The sequence below is a fragment of the Misgurnus anguillicaudatus genome, chromosome 8, assembly GCF_027580225.2.
Source record: "Misgurnus anguillicaudatus chromosome 8, ASM2758022v2, whole genome shotgun sequence".
Classification (NCBI taxonomy): Eukaryota; Metazoa; Chordata; class Actinopteri; order Cypriniformes; family Cobitidae; genus Misgurnus; species Misgurnus anguillicaudatus.
This window is the reverse complement of record NC_073344.2, coordinates 26,145,995-26,163,082: the sequence shown is the minus strand read 5'-3', so window position 1 is coordinate 26,163,082 and position 17,088 is coordinate 26,145,995. Positions and strand designations below refer to the sequence as shown.

Here is a 17,088-nt window from a genome sequence, read left to right as displayed (position 1 = left end):
AAACCACTGCTTACCAGCATCCCTTCTTAGATTCTGACAGTAACTAGTACTGTACATAAAACAATCAGCTCTAACCAGACATTAAAAATACTGCACGAGACTTTTTTTATTTCCTTTACATTTTATTAAAGTCCGTGTGCAACTGTATGACGTCACAATGTCTTGTGTTGTTTATTGAAGGAAACATGCAGAAACCGTGATGTCAGTTTGACACTCATGGGTCATAATAATCATCATAATAACAGATTGAAGCTGTGATTTGTAGTGTGTGTCCAGATGATGAACAGTAAGCTTTTCATGTGATAAAAGTCTCATTCAAATAATTTAAGATACTAAGAGAACTGCGATGATTCGACGGCTGTGAAAGAGTTTCTGTCAGATTTGTGCTGTAGTTTCGGCTCTTCGGTGAAACGCATTTCACAGTCCACGTTCGTTTTCACGAATAAACAAAACAGAACATACAAACGTTATGACCCTTGGGTTCAATGACACACAACTGAAGCAGATTCACTTGATATCCCTCCATCAACACTGAGACATAAATAATGCAAACAAACACAGTAACAGCTTCATCATTCAGATCAGCTTTCAATACTCCACATACTCATGTAATGTAATGTAATGTACTCAGCTCATTGGTTTCTTTTCTTGTACATTTGAACTAGTACAAAGTGCTCATTTTTACATCAAAACAACAGAGGAAGAAAAACAAACAAAAAATAAAATGAATACGAATAAAAGCAGTAAAAAATATCTGAAAATGTTATAAAAAAAGAATGTGGCAACAACAGCATGATTTTACATCACCGGTCCATAATAACACTGATGTCACAGAAGAACAGGATCCACATGCGGCGTGTGATTGGCCAGGCTCATGGGTCACATGTATCTCGCTCTGGTTGAGTTTACTAGCAGGGGTGGTTGTGTCAGTATTGATTGTCTGAGGCAGGTAAAGCTCGACATGAGTTGACAATGCATCTGATCGTGGCAAAACACTCAATCGCCGGAGTCTCTTCACAGTATCACAGTTTCAGACCAAACTGAACGCACGCGAGGCTGTTAAGCGGTGGGGCCGGGAGCCTGGTTAAGCGTCAGACTCGGCTGAAGGGCCGCTTGGGGTCCGGAGGTGGGCGATCCGGCCTGAACCTGCGCCTGGAACTGAGCGAGCTGCTCCGGGCTGGCCAGGTTCTTCAGGACCGTGTTCTCCTGCTCCAGCTGCGAGTTTCTCTCAATCAGCTCCTTAATCTGCTCCTTTAAAACCTCCACCTCCTCCCGCACCGCATACATGAGGTGACTCTTTACAAGATCCTAAAGACAAAGATTTTAAAACCATAAAAGACATGCTACAGCCAAAATATGACACATTATAAACCGATTTGAACAACAGCAATTCCATCATCTCAAGATTTTCCTCTGATGAACTAAAGACAGTCACTTTATTTACTCTACAGAGATGTTATACTGTATGTATTCTGACTGCTGCTCATGTAGGACTGCAAAATCATAATCACGATTATTTAACACATTTACTCTGTATTTATTTAACCTTTATATTAAGTATAGGCTACACGTGTCAAAGCAGCAGTGCCTTCAGAAGTCCCTTACAAACACATCAATTTAGAATTTAATCCCACAATAACTCTTTTACTTCTTTTATGTAATTATTTGAATGAAAAATTGAAAATTAAAAACGATGAATTGTGCAGCCCTATGCCCATGCACTGCAGACACACAAGGGCAAATGTAACCATACAAACAAACAGAAGATTTATATCACTTTAAACATCACACAAGCTCTTTATTTACATGTGATCATTGCATTTATATAACCTCAAAACTTAAGGGCTGTAAAAAGGAACACAATGTTCTTCATCCTGGAGGAGGAGGAGGAACACCATGCTTATTTATGAAGGGCATCCATGATGTGTTTGCCTGGCAACAACCACAATCTACACACACACACACACACACACACACACACACACACACACACACACACACACACACACACACACACACACACACACACACACACACACACCGAGCACAATATCAAATGTAAATGTATTACATTCAGTGATACGCATGATATCTGAAGTGAAACTGTATCATAAATAATAACCAAATCAGTTCTGATGGAGATTTTAAGCCGTCTCATGTCCACGCAGCATCACATCTGAATCTGAATGATGATGATGATGATGATTTAAGAGTCAAACTTACCATGGCTTGCTCAATTTTGTTGTCGATGGCCACCACACTGGCTCCTGACGAGCTGTAGAGAGATAACAAACAACACTTTAAACCTTTCTTTCTTTCGCTTTCTGCTCGGACGACATTACATAACATCTGCATAGAGTCAAGAACCGACGAATAAAACCGCGACGCAGACATGAAACTAAAATAATAATCTGAGGGGTTTTCCACAACAATATCATCACATTCCTCTTCGTGACAACATGCGAATAATCGGTGTTTAATGTCGTACCTGTGATGAACACTGACAGGACACGAGCTTAATACTGATGTCAGACACGATAAACTCCGATAAATACCGACATCCATCGCGCAATTCATTCTGACCCACCCGTAAGAACAGAAAACAAAACGAAAACAAACAAAAAAAGGTTTTAATCCGTATTAAAGATCACATTGTCGCTATTATGAGCTGTGATTTTAATCACTTGCTCGTCACAAAGACTGAGACGCTTCAGAGATCTGCAGCCGCTCAGAGATTTACATAAAATGGGCTCAGCGCACGCAGGCACGCTATTCGCTGAGACTGCAGGATATTTGACTAATTTATGCGACGCCACGCCCTTCCCCGCTGTTTCTGTGAGGTTTATTTCTGCGACTGCGACACAAAATGTACTTCAATAAACCTCTTTTTCTTTTTTACAATATAAAGGGTCCTCGTGATATCGACAGATAAGAAGTTATTACAGTGTTAATGTGTTGGTGTGTGTTTGTGTTTATGTAAGTACAGCTGCGCCATCTGTCGGTCAGTCGACACCAAAATTAAGTTCAGCATTAAAATCAGCATTAAATATATTACAAGTATTAGTTTTACTCATGCAAGGTTTATCCTTCATGATTGTTTCAGACTGTTAAACATTTGGATCAGCTCTCAGCTTGAGTTTGATGACACATAAGCACGGCATCATGTTCTGCCTAACTGAAAGTGATGATAGAGTCCTGTGGGCATCTGAGATCAGTTTGCAGCAGGTTTGACCTGTGACGCTGCTCCAGATTACAGAACAGCAGGTTGAGAGTCATGATCTCAGGGCCTTTCACCTCCAACAGTCTTTGCTCTCTCATGGATGTCAATCAAATGTTCCTCACGCTCCTCACCCGTTTGACAAACACAACTTCTGTTCATCGCTCACATACACAGACACACACAACACCACTGTCACACAATGTTAAACAACACCTCACTATCACAGCCAATACGCGTGCGTGCGTGTGTCGCACGATCAAGCCATTTCAAAGCTCATAACACTACAACAGTGCCAATAGAGGAAAGTTGTGATGTCAATTTGGTCACATGACCAGCCTTCTATTGATATATAAACCAAAAGAGATTAGAACTGCCAACCAATCAGATGCTCCTGTTTGAACCACACACCATATAAAAGATCCAGCCTCCTTATTATCATCATATCTATACTGAATTTACAGTGAAACATGCTTTCTTTAATCTAGAAATCTTGCTTTCTGGTTTCTTAACATGAACTGTGATTATTATACACTGCGCTGGTCTGGATTGATCACATCAGCGTTTGGTACGATGGACACACAGCACGAGCTCAGCTTCTACATCTAAAAGACAAAGTGAGAGTTTGACATGTGTGCCCTCATGTAACACAAAAAAACAAGAACGAGGGCATGCACACATTCACACAAATATAGAAACGATAAACTGACACATTCCTCGTTTTTGTAAAAAGCACATAAAGTGTTTAGTGTACACGCAGAATGAGAAAAACAAAGAAAGACAACATCACTAAACAACCTGCAGCCATACCCATAATCCCATTTAATCATCTTAACACAATATTAACACTCACACTATTTTATATAGAAGCAACATCTATTTAGAATCTAAGGTTTAAAATACTAAACACGTGTTTGTAGGGGTGTAACAATAAATCGTGTGATTCTGCTTGCTATGTTTCCCAATGAATTACGCTGAAATGCCGCTTCATCCAAAAGACAGAGGCGCTCTCGTGCAGAAACTCAGAAGAAGGAGAACCATGTACGCACGCAGATCCTGAAAACGTATAAGAATATTTATATCACTGACTGTTCTGCCAACCTTTTCAGGTATTTTCATGATAATAAAGAATATGTATAGTGATTATGTTTGACGAGTGTTGCTTTTTCAAATTCATGTTATAAACGACTCAAACTAACAGTGATTTCACATTAATAAGGACTTATTCATCAAAAGCCGTAATACATGAAGAAGCTGTGCAAAATATCGGCTTTGCAATTCAGAATGGATATCGGACAGCTATTTCATGAAAAGATAATCCAGACGTCAATAAACCAACTGTATCCACCAATCACAATGCAGATCCATAACTCAATGCAAACCTCATTCAGCCAATAGGAACACAGAAAAACCTGAGGTTATTTCTTAAACAATTCTGCATCAGTAGTCTCGACCTAGTACAATATGTGAAGAAAAAGTGTGTGTGTGTGTGTGTGTGTGTGTGTGTGTGTGTGTGTGTGTGTGTGTGTGTGCGCGCGTGCGTGTGCGTCCCACTGAGCTTTACATACATAACCTACATAGATACAAAGAGTAAATGACATAAAATACTGTAAGGAAAGAAAGGCTTTTGAAGATGAGAAAGAAGAGGCCGTTCACATTTTGCGTCTTTTCTCCTTCTCTTCATAAAAATGACAAGAGGAGATTGTTTGTCATTAATAATTGCTGTTGTATTTACGTTTTAATGTCATGATTATGTGAGCTGTTACGAGGATTTTAATTGGTTTGAGACACTCAACGAATTCAATTCATCCCTTCACTGAACGAGTCTGAACGAAGTCAGAAATGACACAAACGAATTACAGAACTAGAAAAGACATATTAAAAGACTTCAAATAAAAATGGAACCAGAAAAATTACATATTTTTATTTTAGAAAATATGTAGACTTGATGTAGGTTAAACTAATCAACAATATATGAAATTAATCAACCTTAGAAATACATGCAACATACACGGAATAATATTAAATACACAACATAACTTATAATACTAAAACAGTGACAAGAAACTTGTTTCTGCCAAATACACACTTTTATTTAATAAAGGTTTAAATGTTTATTTTAAAATATCCAGCCGATATATTCAGCCGTTATAAAGGCGCGCAAATTGAATCTTGGGATATCCTCGGCTGTGAAGGATTCATTTGTTCTATCCTTAGCAGTGTGGAGAAATAGGGACGCATTTTGAGTCTTCATTCGAATTGGGACGACTTTACTGTACTTACAGTCGCGCTGCTGTGACGCAATCGGTCTGATCAAGTAACTTTGTTATAATTTAATCTGTCTTCACTTTTATCTTTAACTGGTCTCTCCAACTTGGTATTGTGCCTGCTTGTTTTAAATCTTCTGTGATCATTCCAGTTCCAAAGAAAAATAAAATTATGTGTCTCAATGATTATAGGCCTTATTGTGGCCTTAACTTCTGTCATTATGAAAGTGTTTGAGCGGTTGATATGTAAACATCTGTCCAATATTTCACTTGACCCCCACCAATTTGCTTATAGAGCAAATAGGAGTGTTGATGATGCAGTTTCACTCTGTTTGCACTCTATTCTTCAGCATCTGGAATTAAAATCTACATGTTCTTTTTGTGGACTTTAGTTCTGCGTTCAACACCATCATTCCTGTGAAGTTGATTAACACTTTACATGAGATATGTGTTAGTTCATCCATTATGTAAATGGATTTAGTTGATTAACACTTTACAGGAGCTAGGTGTTAGTTCATCCATTATGTAAATGGCTTTTTAACTTTCTATGCGAAAGGAAGCAGGTGGTTCAAATGGGTGATTACGTCTCCAAGCCAAAGTTTTTGAATACTGTTGCACCTCAGGGGTGTGTCCTTTCCCCATTTCTATACTCCCTAATACTATACACTCAATTCTGTCAGTCACATACTAGTTCAGTCTTGATGTTTAAGTCTGCAGACGAAACATCTGTAGTTGGTCTTATTTCTAACGGAGACGAGTCTGACTTACCGCAGAGAAGTGGACGGGCTGGTGAAATGGTGCAGTATTTTTAATTTACAACTTAACATCTCAAAAACCAAAGAACTGGTAGTGGATTTTAGAAGGACCCATAGTCCACTCCATTTACTCTCCATTAATGGGGTGGAGGTAGAGAGGGTCACTTCCTTACAGCTCCTTGGGACCACAATCAATGAATCCTTATCATGGGAGCACAACACTAATATTAAGATCGGTAAAGCTCACCAGCGTCTCCACTTTCTGCAGCAGCTCAAAAAATTTAGAGTTAGCCGGGCTGCCATGATCCACTTCTATAGGTCCACTATTGAAAGTGTGCTCACTTTTTCTATGATTGTCTGGTTCGGTCACACAACCGCACAGGACAAGACTCGGATGGAAAGAGTAGTACACAGAGCATCAAAAATCATAGGCCGTAGCCTTCCTTTACTTTTTTCATCCAGAATAATCAGAAAGGCTAAAAAAATCACTGCAGATCATTCTCACCCTGCTCACTATCTCTTTAATCTCCTCCCATCAGGTAGAAGATTTAGGAGCATCAAGACCTCCACATCACGCTTCAGAGACAGCACTTACCCTTTTGGCTATTAGATATTTGAATTGCACTGAATTTTCCACCTGTATGCAATTTGCACTTTTCTCTCAAAGGCATATGGTCCTTTTTAATGTCTGCAGGTCTAGTCTCATGGTCTACTGTCTGCTGGGTATTGTTGTTGTTGATGTACAGTGTTTATTCTTATGATGGTTGTCTGTTATTTAATGATTATATTTGATGATATGATGTGATGATGCTATTTATGCCTGAGGGTGTGCTACCAAGACAAATTCCTATCAACTCTGTTGACATGGCAATACATTTATTGAATCTTATAATACAGCCACAACACTTTAATCCACACATGAAACTAAACAGATTGTGACAATTAGAAAAATACAAAACCAAACATTAAATCAAGTTTCCAAACCACCTCATAAACTCCATTAGACAGAGATTTACAGGCTTCCCACTTTATGCCAAACGATAAATTCCCTGACTTTCCCTGAATAAAAATCGTTTGACCTCATCGCAATGATTTCAGATCACCACAATGATTGCGTATCTCTTTAAAATACCCAAGAGGGAGCTGCTGCGCCTGTATAAATGAGACCGTATTTAATGGCGCTCCTTGACTAACAGTGTAATGCGATACATTGCAAAACCATTTAATACATAGGAAAACAGGACTTAAAAAATGCTGCAAAACTTTGATAAGCAGTAAGAATTGCCAGGTAAAACCTACATTTCCAAAACAGCAATTCCAAATTTAGGGAAGTGAAGGACGATATTCTAAAGAATCTGTAAGTAATTCTTTTCTTTGCAGCCACTGCAGACATGTGGTCCAGTACTAATATGACCTTGAAGGATTGGCTACTATTTAAGGCCTGTTCTGGTATAGTCAGTTTATTTTGATAGCATTTTTATTTCCAGTTATTTTTCGGACACTTTATTGAGTTATTTATTTTTGAAAGATATATTCATTAAATAATTACTTTTAAATATGTGTTATGTGTATTCATAATTACTGTCAGCCAGGTAAACCTTGCAAAAGTTTAAATCAAATAATCACAATGTGTGAAAATTATTTCATAAACAAACAAAAAATCTATGAGAATTAAACGTCAAAGCCCTAAAACCGGCAATTAGTTGTCACAATTTATTAGACAATTAACCGTCAGCCAAATGTCATTAATGGTGACAGCCCTAGAATAGTCCTCTCAAAATTCCATCATATTCCAGAAATGCCATGATGACCAGTGGGAACCCAGGATTTAGATATTAATAATGAGTGAGAACAGAAAAGAGTTCAGTTTGGACAGCTGATCATCAGACTGTATCACAGCAGGAGATTTGGGTCTGAAGAAACGCCATAGATTCAGCATTTCAACTACAACTGAGAGTGAGACATGATAACTGACAGGGTCAAAAACCTGTATTGACACCCATTTAACAAAATAAATGTGGACGGTTACCAACTTACTACAAATATACCCGTGCTGTAACTGCATCAACATTCCCTGAAATCCCTGATGTGCTTCAGTAACTGCACCACTGTGACATCACACACGATACAAAAACACTGCGATCACAAATAAAACTAAAGATAAGATGTCACGTTACTACATGTGATTAATTTCACCTGCATCATTACAACATCATGTTCAGAGGAGCGATGCTCACATCTTCTGCTGAGTCACTGACAAAACTGCAGATGCGTTACTATGGCAACCAGACAGACCATCCTCAATCACATCATCCGCACGCGCTCGCTGCAGACTGCAGTCAATGAAGACACAATACCGATCACACGGTTATATACAACAATATTGACTGACTGTCAGGACACCTGCAGTCATACAAGACACATCATGACTGGACTCTTCAGATGAGACGCTTAGAGAGAAATAAAAAGAAACGATTGATTGTTAATAGAGAAAAGACACAGAGATGTGACCGGGGATGAACTCTCTGGAGATGAGCTCATATATTTGGAGACACTAGATTGACCCGACATTGACCACAAACAAACAGAGCAGCCGAAAGCAAAGAACAAGAACAAGCCAAGGGCTGAAAATAAACGCTCTTCTAAAATTTGGGAAAAATCTCAGAAATAACTATTAGGAAATGTCTGGGCCATGTTTGTGGGATATAAAATGATGTATTATTTACCTATAAAGGGAAATTATTGTTGATGTGTTCAGACAAGCTGATCTACAGATAATGAAAGTGTTTAAATGACACTAAACTTGTGCTGAATATTCACATCTTTCTTCTCTTAATGCAAAATATAATTTAAAATATAAATTTATATAATTTCTTTAAAAGTAACCTGGACATTTCTTCATCCCACAGAGTTTATTAAACATTGTGGTAGTGACCAGTGATGTCTCACCTGTCTTCATCTGCACCTGTCGCCACTGCAAACACAGCATCCTGTCCAAGAGCAGCGCCGGCGTCAGCCGCAGTCGGTCCAGCGAGGGCTCCTGCGGTCAAACGCGGCAGAGACAGCAACGGGTGATGTTGCAAAAGTAGACGTTGGGCGTCCTCCAGCTGAGAGGCCGTCACGCCGCTCATCACGCTATAAGAGGCTCCTGCCGGTGGCAGACGTCCTCCCTGTTGGCCCGGTCCTCCCGGGAGGCCTTGTAATGCGGCCCCATGCGACTGCAGCGCTGGCTGCAGGTTACTCTGAGGGGGTACGCTGGACCCGGTGGACGAAGACAGCTGGGTTCCAGTCTGCTGCTGATCTGGGTGCAGCTGGGCTCCCATTTGTGGAGCAGAAACCTGCGGCCGTGGAGATACGGGCTGGGAAACTGCCGTCGGAAGTCCGGGCATCCCAATGGTCAACGGGGCAGCTCTGGGCGAAACCGCACCTTGAATCGGAGGAACCTGGAGCGGTTGACTTCCAGGCTGGACACCGGATGAAATCTGACCGTACTCCATATGTGTTATTCCGGGCTGGCTGACAGACACCGGGGGTTTTGTGGGATAGGTGCTCTGCACCTGGGATATTTCTACACTATATGACACAGGTCTAACAGGAGCAGATAAACTGTCTGTACTCAACATGCCTGTCACAGGAACAGCCTGGGGGTTAATGGAGGGCTGAAGTACTGAAAGAGCTCCTGGGTCTTGGGGATGAGCGTGGAGTTGAGAGGGTGTCGGGACATCTCCACCTCCTCCTCCGCTGAGGGTGCTTCCAGAAGAACTGCTGCTTGTGGACTCATGTTCTGAGTTAAGGATGTTCTCCACAGTTCTGTGAGCTGCTGCTGTATCTCCATGCGGGGCGTCTTTTTCATAATACTCTGTACAAGACCAGCGACCTTTTCGGAACGGCTCCGAGTTGGAATCGAGTTTCACCACCCTGAAGCGGGATGCTGTGGAGGCTACGGTCGTCTGAGTCGGAGGTGTCGGCTGTACAGGAGCGACAGACGCGCTTCCTGCGGCCCCTGTCGGACCTCCGCCGTCCTGTGCTGCACCCGCAACGCCTCCTGTCAAAGCTCCAGCGACGGGAGTCGAAGCCGCAGGTTGGCTCATCGCTGCTGGTCCACCACCCTCCACGACAGCAGCCTGAACCGAACGGCCGCTCGTGAACTTCCCCTGCGTCGCGGGGCCGACCGTGGCCACGGGGGACACTGCAGGTCTTCCTTGGGCAGGTTTGGGATGACCGGGAGGCTGATGGCTGTGATGATGGTGAGCGTGATTATGGACGCCGTTCATCATGTACCCTTGCTGAGCGTGATGCATTACGGGCTCGTTGGGCGACACGACTCCAGGGGTCTCACCTCCGTGCAAACTGTTCAGCGTTTCTTCAGAGGAGCTCCTCTCGGGAACGCCCGTGTCCGTGGCTCGAGAAACTGACACGTCAAGGATGTCAGATGACGAAAGGTCCTCGGTGTGCGACTCGTCCATATCGTCGTAACTCTCAGTGTCGTCTGCGATGCTGTTGTTGGCGCTAGCAGACACCTGCGCTGGGAGGACGCTGGTGATCTGGAAGCCGCTCTTCTTTTTGACCTGCGCCCCAACGCTTTGCGCCTGAGGGTGGATGCTGAGGCTGTGGGGAGGATGATGAGGCCCGGGCGACGAAGAGCCCGTCTGTGTCATCATCGCTGACGTCTGGTGCTCATCTGGTTGTACGGCAGCACCGCTGCCCCTGCGGCCGGTGAACACAGACGGGTGGGACATCCTCCTGCTACCTGTGGACTCACCGGTGGAGTCTGAGTGATGCATGTGGGTGAAATCCACTCCTGTAAAAACAGGTGAGAGACGCGTCAGGAGAGCTCAGCAGACCCTGTGCTGTGACGTCACTGGGAGAAAACCCCCATTAAAGAGAAAGCAGTAGAGCTGTCACGAGGCTGATTATGAGAATTAATATCACCTGTGCAGCGGGCTAACGTCAGCTAGCTCCCGGTTAGCACATCAAAGATGCCGGCTGGTTAACTGGTTATAGTCTTTGAAACACAAACTGTATCCGTCGTCAGCGTCATGAGTTCTGATGTAAAAACATAAACACAAATATTTATTTTTGTCATGCGCTTCAGCTGAACCCTGGCTGATAAAGAACATTCGACATCACCTTCATCACATCTGAAGCTTTGATTCCGCTGAACGTTGTCAGAAATACCGCGAGTCCTCGCGTGTCGCAGTTGTCCTGATGAAGGTCTGCTGAGGAGGAGGATGATGATATTGGTGTTGGTGGTGAAATGGCTTCATTCGCAGGTTTGCTGTCTCATCCTCTCCTCACACATCAACTCTTAGCACGCTAACCGACAAGCTAGCAGCTGTGGTGACGATAGCAGCGAGGGGCGGGACCGTCGGGCGCACTGGACACGCCCACCTCAAGTCGGCTGATGACGCGGCGGGGATGCGGCAGGAATGGCTGAACTCAGACCAGCTAAAAACTGCAGATGTGAAAATTCCAAGCATTTACAAGTACGCAACGCATTTAGAAATGATAATGAAATATTACTTTAACAGATTATGATGATTTAAACAATGTATACATGACTTAAAATACCATGTCGGAATAAACATTTCAATGCTATATAGCAGTGATCCTCAAACTGGGGCCCCCAATATTGTGCAGGGGGGCCAATGTTTAAAATGACATTTAATAAAATAAATTAATTTATCATAAATTCTATGCAACTTACTATAATTCAAATACTTTTTCCCTAAAAAGTAAAGTAAGTGATTCCTCTTATTTTTCCAGTAATTTAATTACAGTTACTTGAAACTAAATCCTGTGTATGGACTGTACATCAATGATATATAAAAGGTCAAATGCAGGCTTTTTATGTATCTTTCTCATATTAAATGTTTAATAAGAAAAATGGTAACACTTTAGTGTAGTTTACAGTTCTCACTATTAACTGGTTGGTTATTAGCATTAATATAACTGGGATATTGGCTGTTTAGTAATACTTAAAAAGCACATATTAATGCCTGAGTCTGCAAAACCTTACTCTACATCCTTAATCCTACACAATTCTTACCAATATTTAAACCTAACAACTAATTTACGAAGTATTAATAAGCAGTAGTTAGGAGTATATTGAGGCAAAAGTAGTTAATAGTTAGTTGTAAGAGTTGAACCTTAAAAAGTGTGACCAGAATAATTGATGTACTTTTATTTGATTTATTTGAGCCGTTTCAAGTATTTTTAGAGAGAGTAATTTGTATTGAAGATTAGTAATTAGTAACTAGGAATTAATTACTTTTGAGTAACTTACCCGACACTGGCTACTGACCAACATCACTACATTGTATAATTTAATACGTTTTGTTTAAATCAAATATTAAGTTTGATATTGTTTTATGTCATAAGTTTACTTTGGGGACCACATAGGGATGCACCGTATAAAAGGGGGTCCGCACGCCCAAAAGTTTGAGAACCACTGCTTTATATAGTACGAAAATATTAAGGGGTGGTTTCCTGGACAGGGATTAGTTTAAGACAGAACTAGGCCTTAGTTTAATTAGGAAATAGTTTTAACAAACATACCTTACTAAAAACATTACTTGTGTGCATTTTGAGGTAAAACAAAGGGCACTGGTGTACTTTAAGTTGTTTTCAGTTTGGACAGCTCTTACATTTATTTTAGTCTAGGACTAGTCTAATCCCTGCTCGTGAAACCGCCCCTAGGTGTGTGAACACACAGCAGTGATAGACTTTGAATATCAGAGATTAATAAACAGATTTATTAGTTTATTGAGTAACAGAAGTTAGTTAATCTATTAACACGATCTCTGTGCCAAACTCCAATCCATCTGAACATTTATCCAGTTATACAAGTCTGTATTTATGCATATATACTTCATATATTAACAGAAAGAAAACTATCATTTCATAATATAAAGGCACTTTAAGTCTTAATGTTGATTAAGACAACACACAGATACAATCACACATAGACACAGACGTGTCCATCTGTCTCCATCATTACCACACAAATACTTTCAATTCATCTACACAAAATATGAACAATGTTACAAAAACAAATCAACTTCTGTTTGTCCATCTTTTCATCGTATTTAATTTCTGAATCAGTTCAGATGTACACACAGACACACAAGGTCACAATTATAGATCTTGCAGCACAATAAAGGTTCATCTTCAGTACATTGCCATGGCACCAAAACTCTCCTCACAATGATGATTTATTGGTCGTCTGTGTTTATCTTTGAATTGTTCTGATTCCTCTGGCTGTCTTCTGATGATGTATTCTGGGTTTGCTCTGATGGATCAGGAAGGTCTTGGTTATCTTTAGGGTCCTCACACACTAAACTCTGTGCAAACAGTTGCAGAAAGACACCGGAGCTCTTGACTTCATCTGTACTCTGAGCAGAGGTCACATCAGCAGACGAATCACAAGTGTCAGAGATTAAAGGAGATCTCTGGAGGAGCACTGCGCTGTTATTCACCTCCTCCAGTGATCGACTGCTCATTACTCCATCATCTCTCGTGATCTTCTCATCTGTGGAACCGTTGTGTCCTCTACCATCTTCACACACTGACTCTTTACCAGCCAGACCAAAGAAACCTTTCCGGACAATGTATCGTACGCACTGAAGAACAACGTTCCTCTCATGACGAATATCAGGAGCCAATAACTGAAATACACCGAACACAATCAGAAGATTTAAAAACACACACAATTGACAAGACATTGTGTGACATCTCTTCATTAACAACAATAGATCCGATTGAACAGTTCACTAACATTTCTAGCAGTGTTGGTCGATGCGATTCACTCGGTTTATTGTGAACTCCTTTCTGACCCTTGCCTGTCTGTCGTCCACCTCTACACACCGGTGCATGATGGGATTGTTTCACGCTGTCTGGACGTTTCTCTGTGTGCTGTACTGAGCTGCTCTGGATAGGAACAGGACGAGCCACTAACATCGCCTTATTGTCCTCCACAGCTCGACTCGCTCGTAACACAGGAGAATCTGTGACAAACAAAAACTAGTTAGTCTAGTTAGAGCACACAAAAGGCTTGAAACTAAAATACATTTTCCATATCAGCAGTAATAAGACATTATAATAATTACAACCACATTTAATACTAATAGCATTATAACACACATTTTACAGCAGATTTCATGCATTATGGAGCATGCATGTACATTAGTGATGCACGGGTCGTCTTATAACCAGCGGGTAACACGTGGGTCGGGTTGGGCAGGTAAAGAAATTCTCACTCTATTTGCTAGGCGTGTCGTTAAAAAAAAAAACATGCATGTTGCGTGCAATTCCATATAGCTCTTATTAAATATTTGGGAAAATATATTTTCATATTTTATAATGGTTCTTTAATAAGGTAAAATATACAAAAGTTGGCCTGAATAAGCAGATTTCCTGATGGAAATTCATCAGGGTTATTAAGTACTAACCATCTGTTTCTCCTTCACTGCTGGTCATATCGTCCCCATAACTGGACATGAGTGATCCCAGAGCCGATGTCACATTTCTGGGGGCAACAGAGAGTCCAATCTGTTTCTGTTTAACTTCCTCCTCTTTATCAGAACCTGACAAGAAAGACACAGGAAAACTTATTTGACCAGCTGATGTATCTGCACTCGTTTAGTCTGCGCTCCTGTCATCGCAAAACAAACTCTTGTAAGACGATAAAAGTGTCATCTGATGACAGAAAAGCATGAATTCTCTTCCTGACCCGGATCACTGTTGGCCAGAGCACCGAGAGGATCTCCGTCCTGATTCGGCCGCTTCAGTGATGTCGGCTGATCCGTCTTTGGGGTCACGGGGTCAAATTTATCACGGCAATTTTCACTCCATCTGTTGAACCCTCTTCCACGACCTCCACAGCGGCCCTTAATGCGACTGAGAGAGAGAGAGAACGGGAATTTAATATGTCGAGCAGATTCCCGTTCAAACTGTAAATTCAATTGGATAACAAACCAACCCAAATTGTGACGTCTCCAGTACATCTCCTCTTTGCTGTTTCACCTCCATCATCTTCACTTTCTTCTCCACGTTACTCAGCGTTGGGAAGTTCCTGCAGAAGTAAGATCACAATAAACAGGCTAGAGCGAGTTCATCACAACACAGACTAATTGTTTTTGGGTGATGACGGGAACAATACTGTAAATCATACTTGCGTCTCTCCTCTCTCCATCTGGCGATCTCCTCTGGTGTGTCCAGTTTGATTCTCTTGGCACCTGGAGCGTGATTCTGGAGGATAAGAATCAATCAGAGAAACTCTGGACCCAATCTATTCATCACCATGATTTACATGAAACCTGAGCTTATGATAGACTTACATTTCTCCAGTGAATCTGCACCAGTTTCTCATGTGCAGTAAAATTACAATCCTCCACAGAACACTGTCAGGAGAACATCACATCAGACCGGTCAATGATAAAGATGATGACATCATTCAGGTGTAAACACAACACTGAATGTGATGAATTTACCTTTACATGCTGTGAAATGTGTTCATCATATTTGTTTAGATTTTTGAATCCTCGGTCACACGTGTCACAGAAATGACTGAACTCCGGCTCTTTCTTCTGCTTCTGATCAAATCACACACACAACAGATCAATACATCAGAGTAAATGTGGTCAAGTATAAGGGTTGCTAAATTCTGGGAATTTTCCAGGCTGGAAACTTTCCATGAGAATAAACTGGGAATTTAAATGTAGTTTTCTTGCAAAATTATTTCGTTTAAAACAACAAGATTTAATGCACATTTATCAGTCACATGCACACAGCACATTGGTTACTGAAGGGCCAATAAGGTCACAACCCCTCCATGTACTTACATTTATTCATATCATGCACAGATCATCATTTCTTGAAGCCAGTAAATCAGATATCTAAATGTAAGCTAGCACTATTTCTTTGAACATTTATGAGGCTATCGTGCTAGACAGGTTTCTGTTATCATACAGAATTACTGTAACACCCAAAAGTTTGGACAGATTTTAAATGTTTTTGAAAGAAATCTCTTATGCTCATCAAGCTTGCATTCATTTGATCAATTAAATCCATGGTTTGATCAGTGAAGTATCAGAATTCTGTATTATCTTGCATGCATGTCTGCTTATGACCAAACTAAATGTTTATTTATGTTTGTACATTATATATACACATTTCCCAAAATGTCCAAAGAATGATCGTGATACCTTTCTGCCCCACTGCTGTCCATGATTCTGCCACTCATTTCTGTTAGGATGAGGAGGATAATAATGACGTTGACCTAGATTATATATAAACAAGTGTAAATAAATCATCAGTACACTAAAACATACACACACACACACACACACACACACACACACACACACACACACACACACACACACACACACGCTGTATGATTAGTTGAACTCTTTCAGCACAAACTGAAGTTAAAGGTAAACACCGCACACTGAAGGATTGCCATACATCACGATACTCTTTACATGACTATATGGTACACGAGCACAGGTCCGCGGCAGCAGCATGCTATAACTTACCCGTGTTAAACTGATACGAGAGACTCGTGCCCGCCGGTACCGGTGTCGGTTGTTGTGTCCAGCTCCAGTCTCTCGTGGCCTCGAACTTCTGTGGAGTCCAATGGACTGAAGGTTCGGCCGGACACATGAAGCGAGGCGGCGGGTAACGCTCGTGTCCACCCATCAGAATAATATAACGTTAGACACAATCACAATACTATCACATAAACACACGCTACACACACATGGCTGATACAACGTGCGGACCCCTCAAACGTCACTTCCGGATAACGCTGTGCGCGCCTTTAACACTAGATGTCGCTTTAGTTCAG

The 17,088-nt window shown here is 41.2% G+C and overlaps 2 protein-coding genes across 4 annotated transcripts; both read right to left on the bottom strand.

The window, feature by feature from the left end:
• Nucleotides 1-100: 100 nt before the first annotated feature.
• On the bottom strand, nucleotides 101-11,630 carry LOC141365781 (TSC22 domain family protein 1-like). 3 transcript variants are annotated; one of them, XM_073870585.1, is made up of 5 exons: nucleotides 11,370-11,612; nucleotides 11,172-11,285; nucleotides 9,189-11,040; nucleotides 2,224-2,275; nucleotides 101-1,308 (listed from the first exon to the last, which is right to left on the bottom strand). In XM_073870585.1, the coding sequence occupies exons 3-5, from the start codon at nucleotides 11,021-11,023 to the stop codon at nucleotides 1,060-1,062; spliced, it is 2,136 nt and encodes a 711-aa protein (XP_073726686.1). In that variant the 5' UTR covers nucleotides 11,024-11,040; nucleotides 11,172-11,285; nucleotides 11,370-11,612; the 3' UTR covers nucleotides 101-1,059. The 3 variants fall into 3 exon arrangements, with proteins under 3 accessions (XP_073726686.1, XP_073726687.1, XP_073726688.1); XM_073870586.1 differs by having other exon boundaries at nucleotides 9,189-11,285; XM_073870587.1 differs by lacking the exons at nucleotides 101-1,308; nucleotides 2,224-2,275 and adding an exon at nucleotides 4,064-4,273 and having other exon boundaries at nucleotides 11,370-11,630.
• A 1,350-nt stretch (nucleotides 11,631-12,980) lies between these two features.
• nufip1 (nuclear FMR1 interacting protein 1) lies at nucleotides 12,981-17,060 on the bottom strand. The gene is made up of 10 exons (XM_073870584.1): nucleotides 16,778-17,060; nucleotides 16,445-16,518; nucleotides 15,731-15,832; nucleotides 15,578-15,640; nucleotides 15,412-15,488; nucleotides 15,220-15,312; nucleotides 14,971-15,137; nucleotides 14,690-14,824; nucleotides 14,013-14,245; nucleotides 12,981-13,906 (listed from the first exon to the last, which is right to left on the bottom strand). The coding sequence occupies exons 1-10, from the start codon at nucleotides 16,938-16,940 to the stop codon at nucleotides 13,454-13,456; spliced, it is 1,560 nt and encodes a 519-aa protein (XP_073726685.1). The 5' UTR covers nucleotides 16,941-17,060; the 3' UTR covers nucleotides 12,981-13,453.
• Between the last annotated feature and the right edge of the window lie 28 nt (nucleotides 17,061-17,088).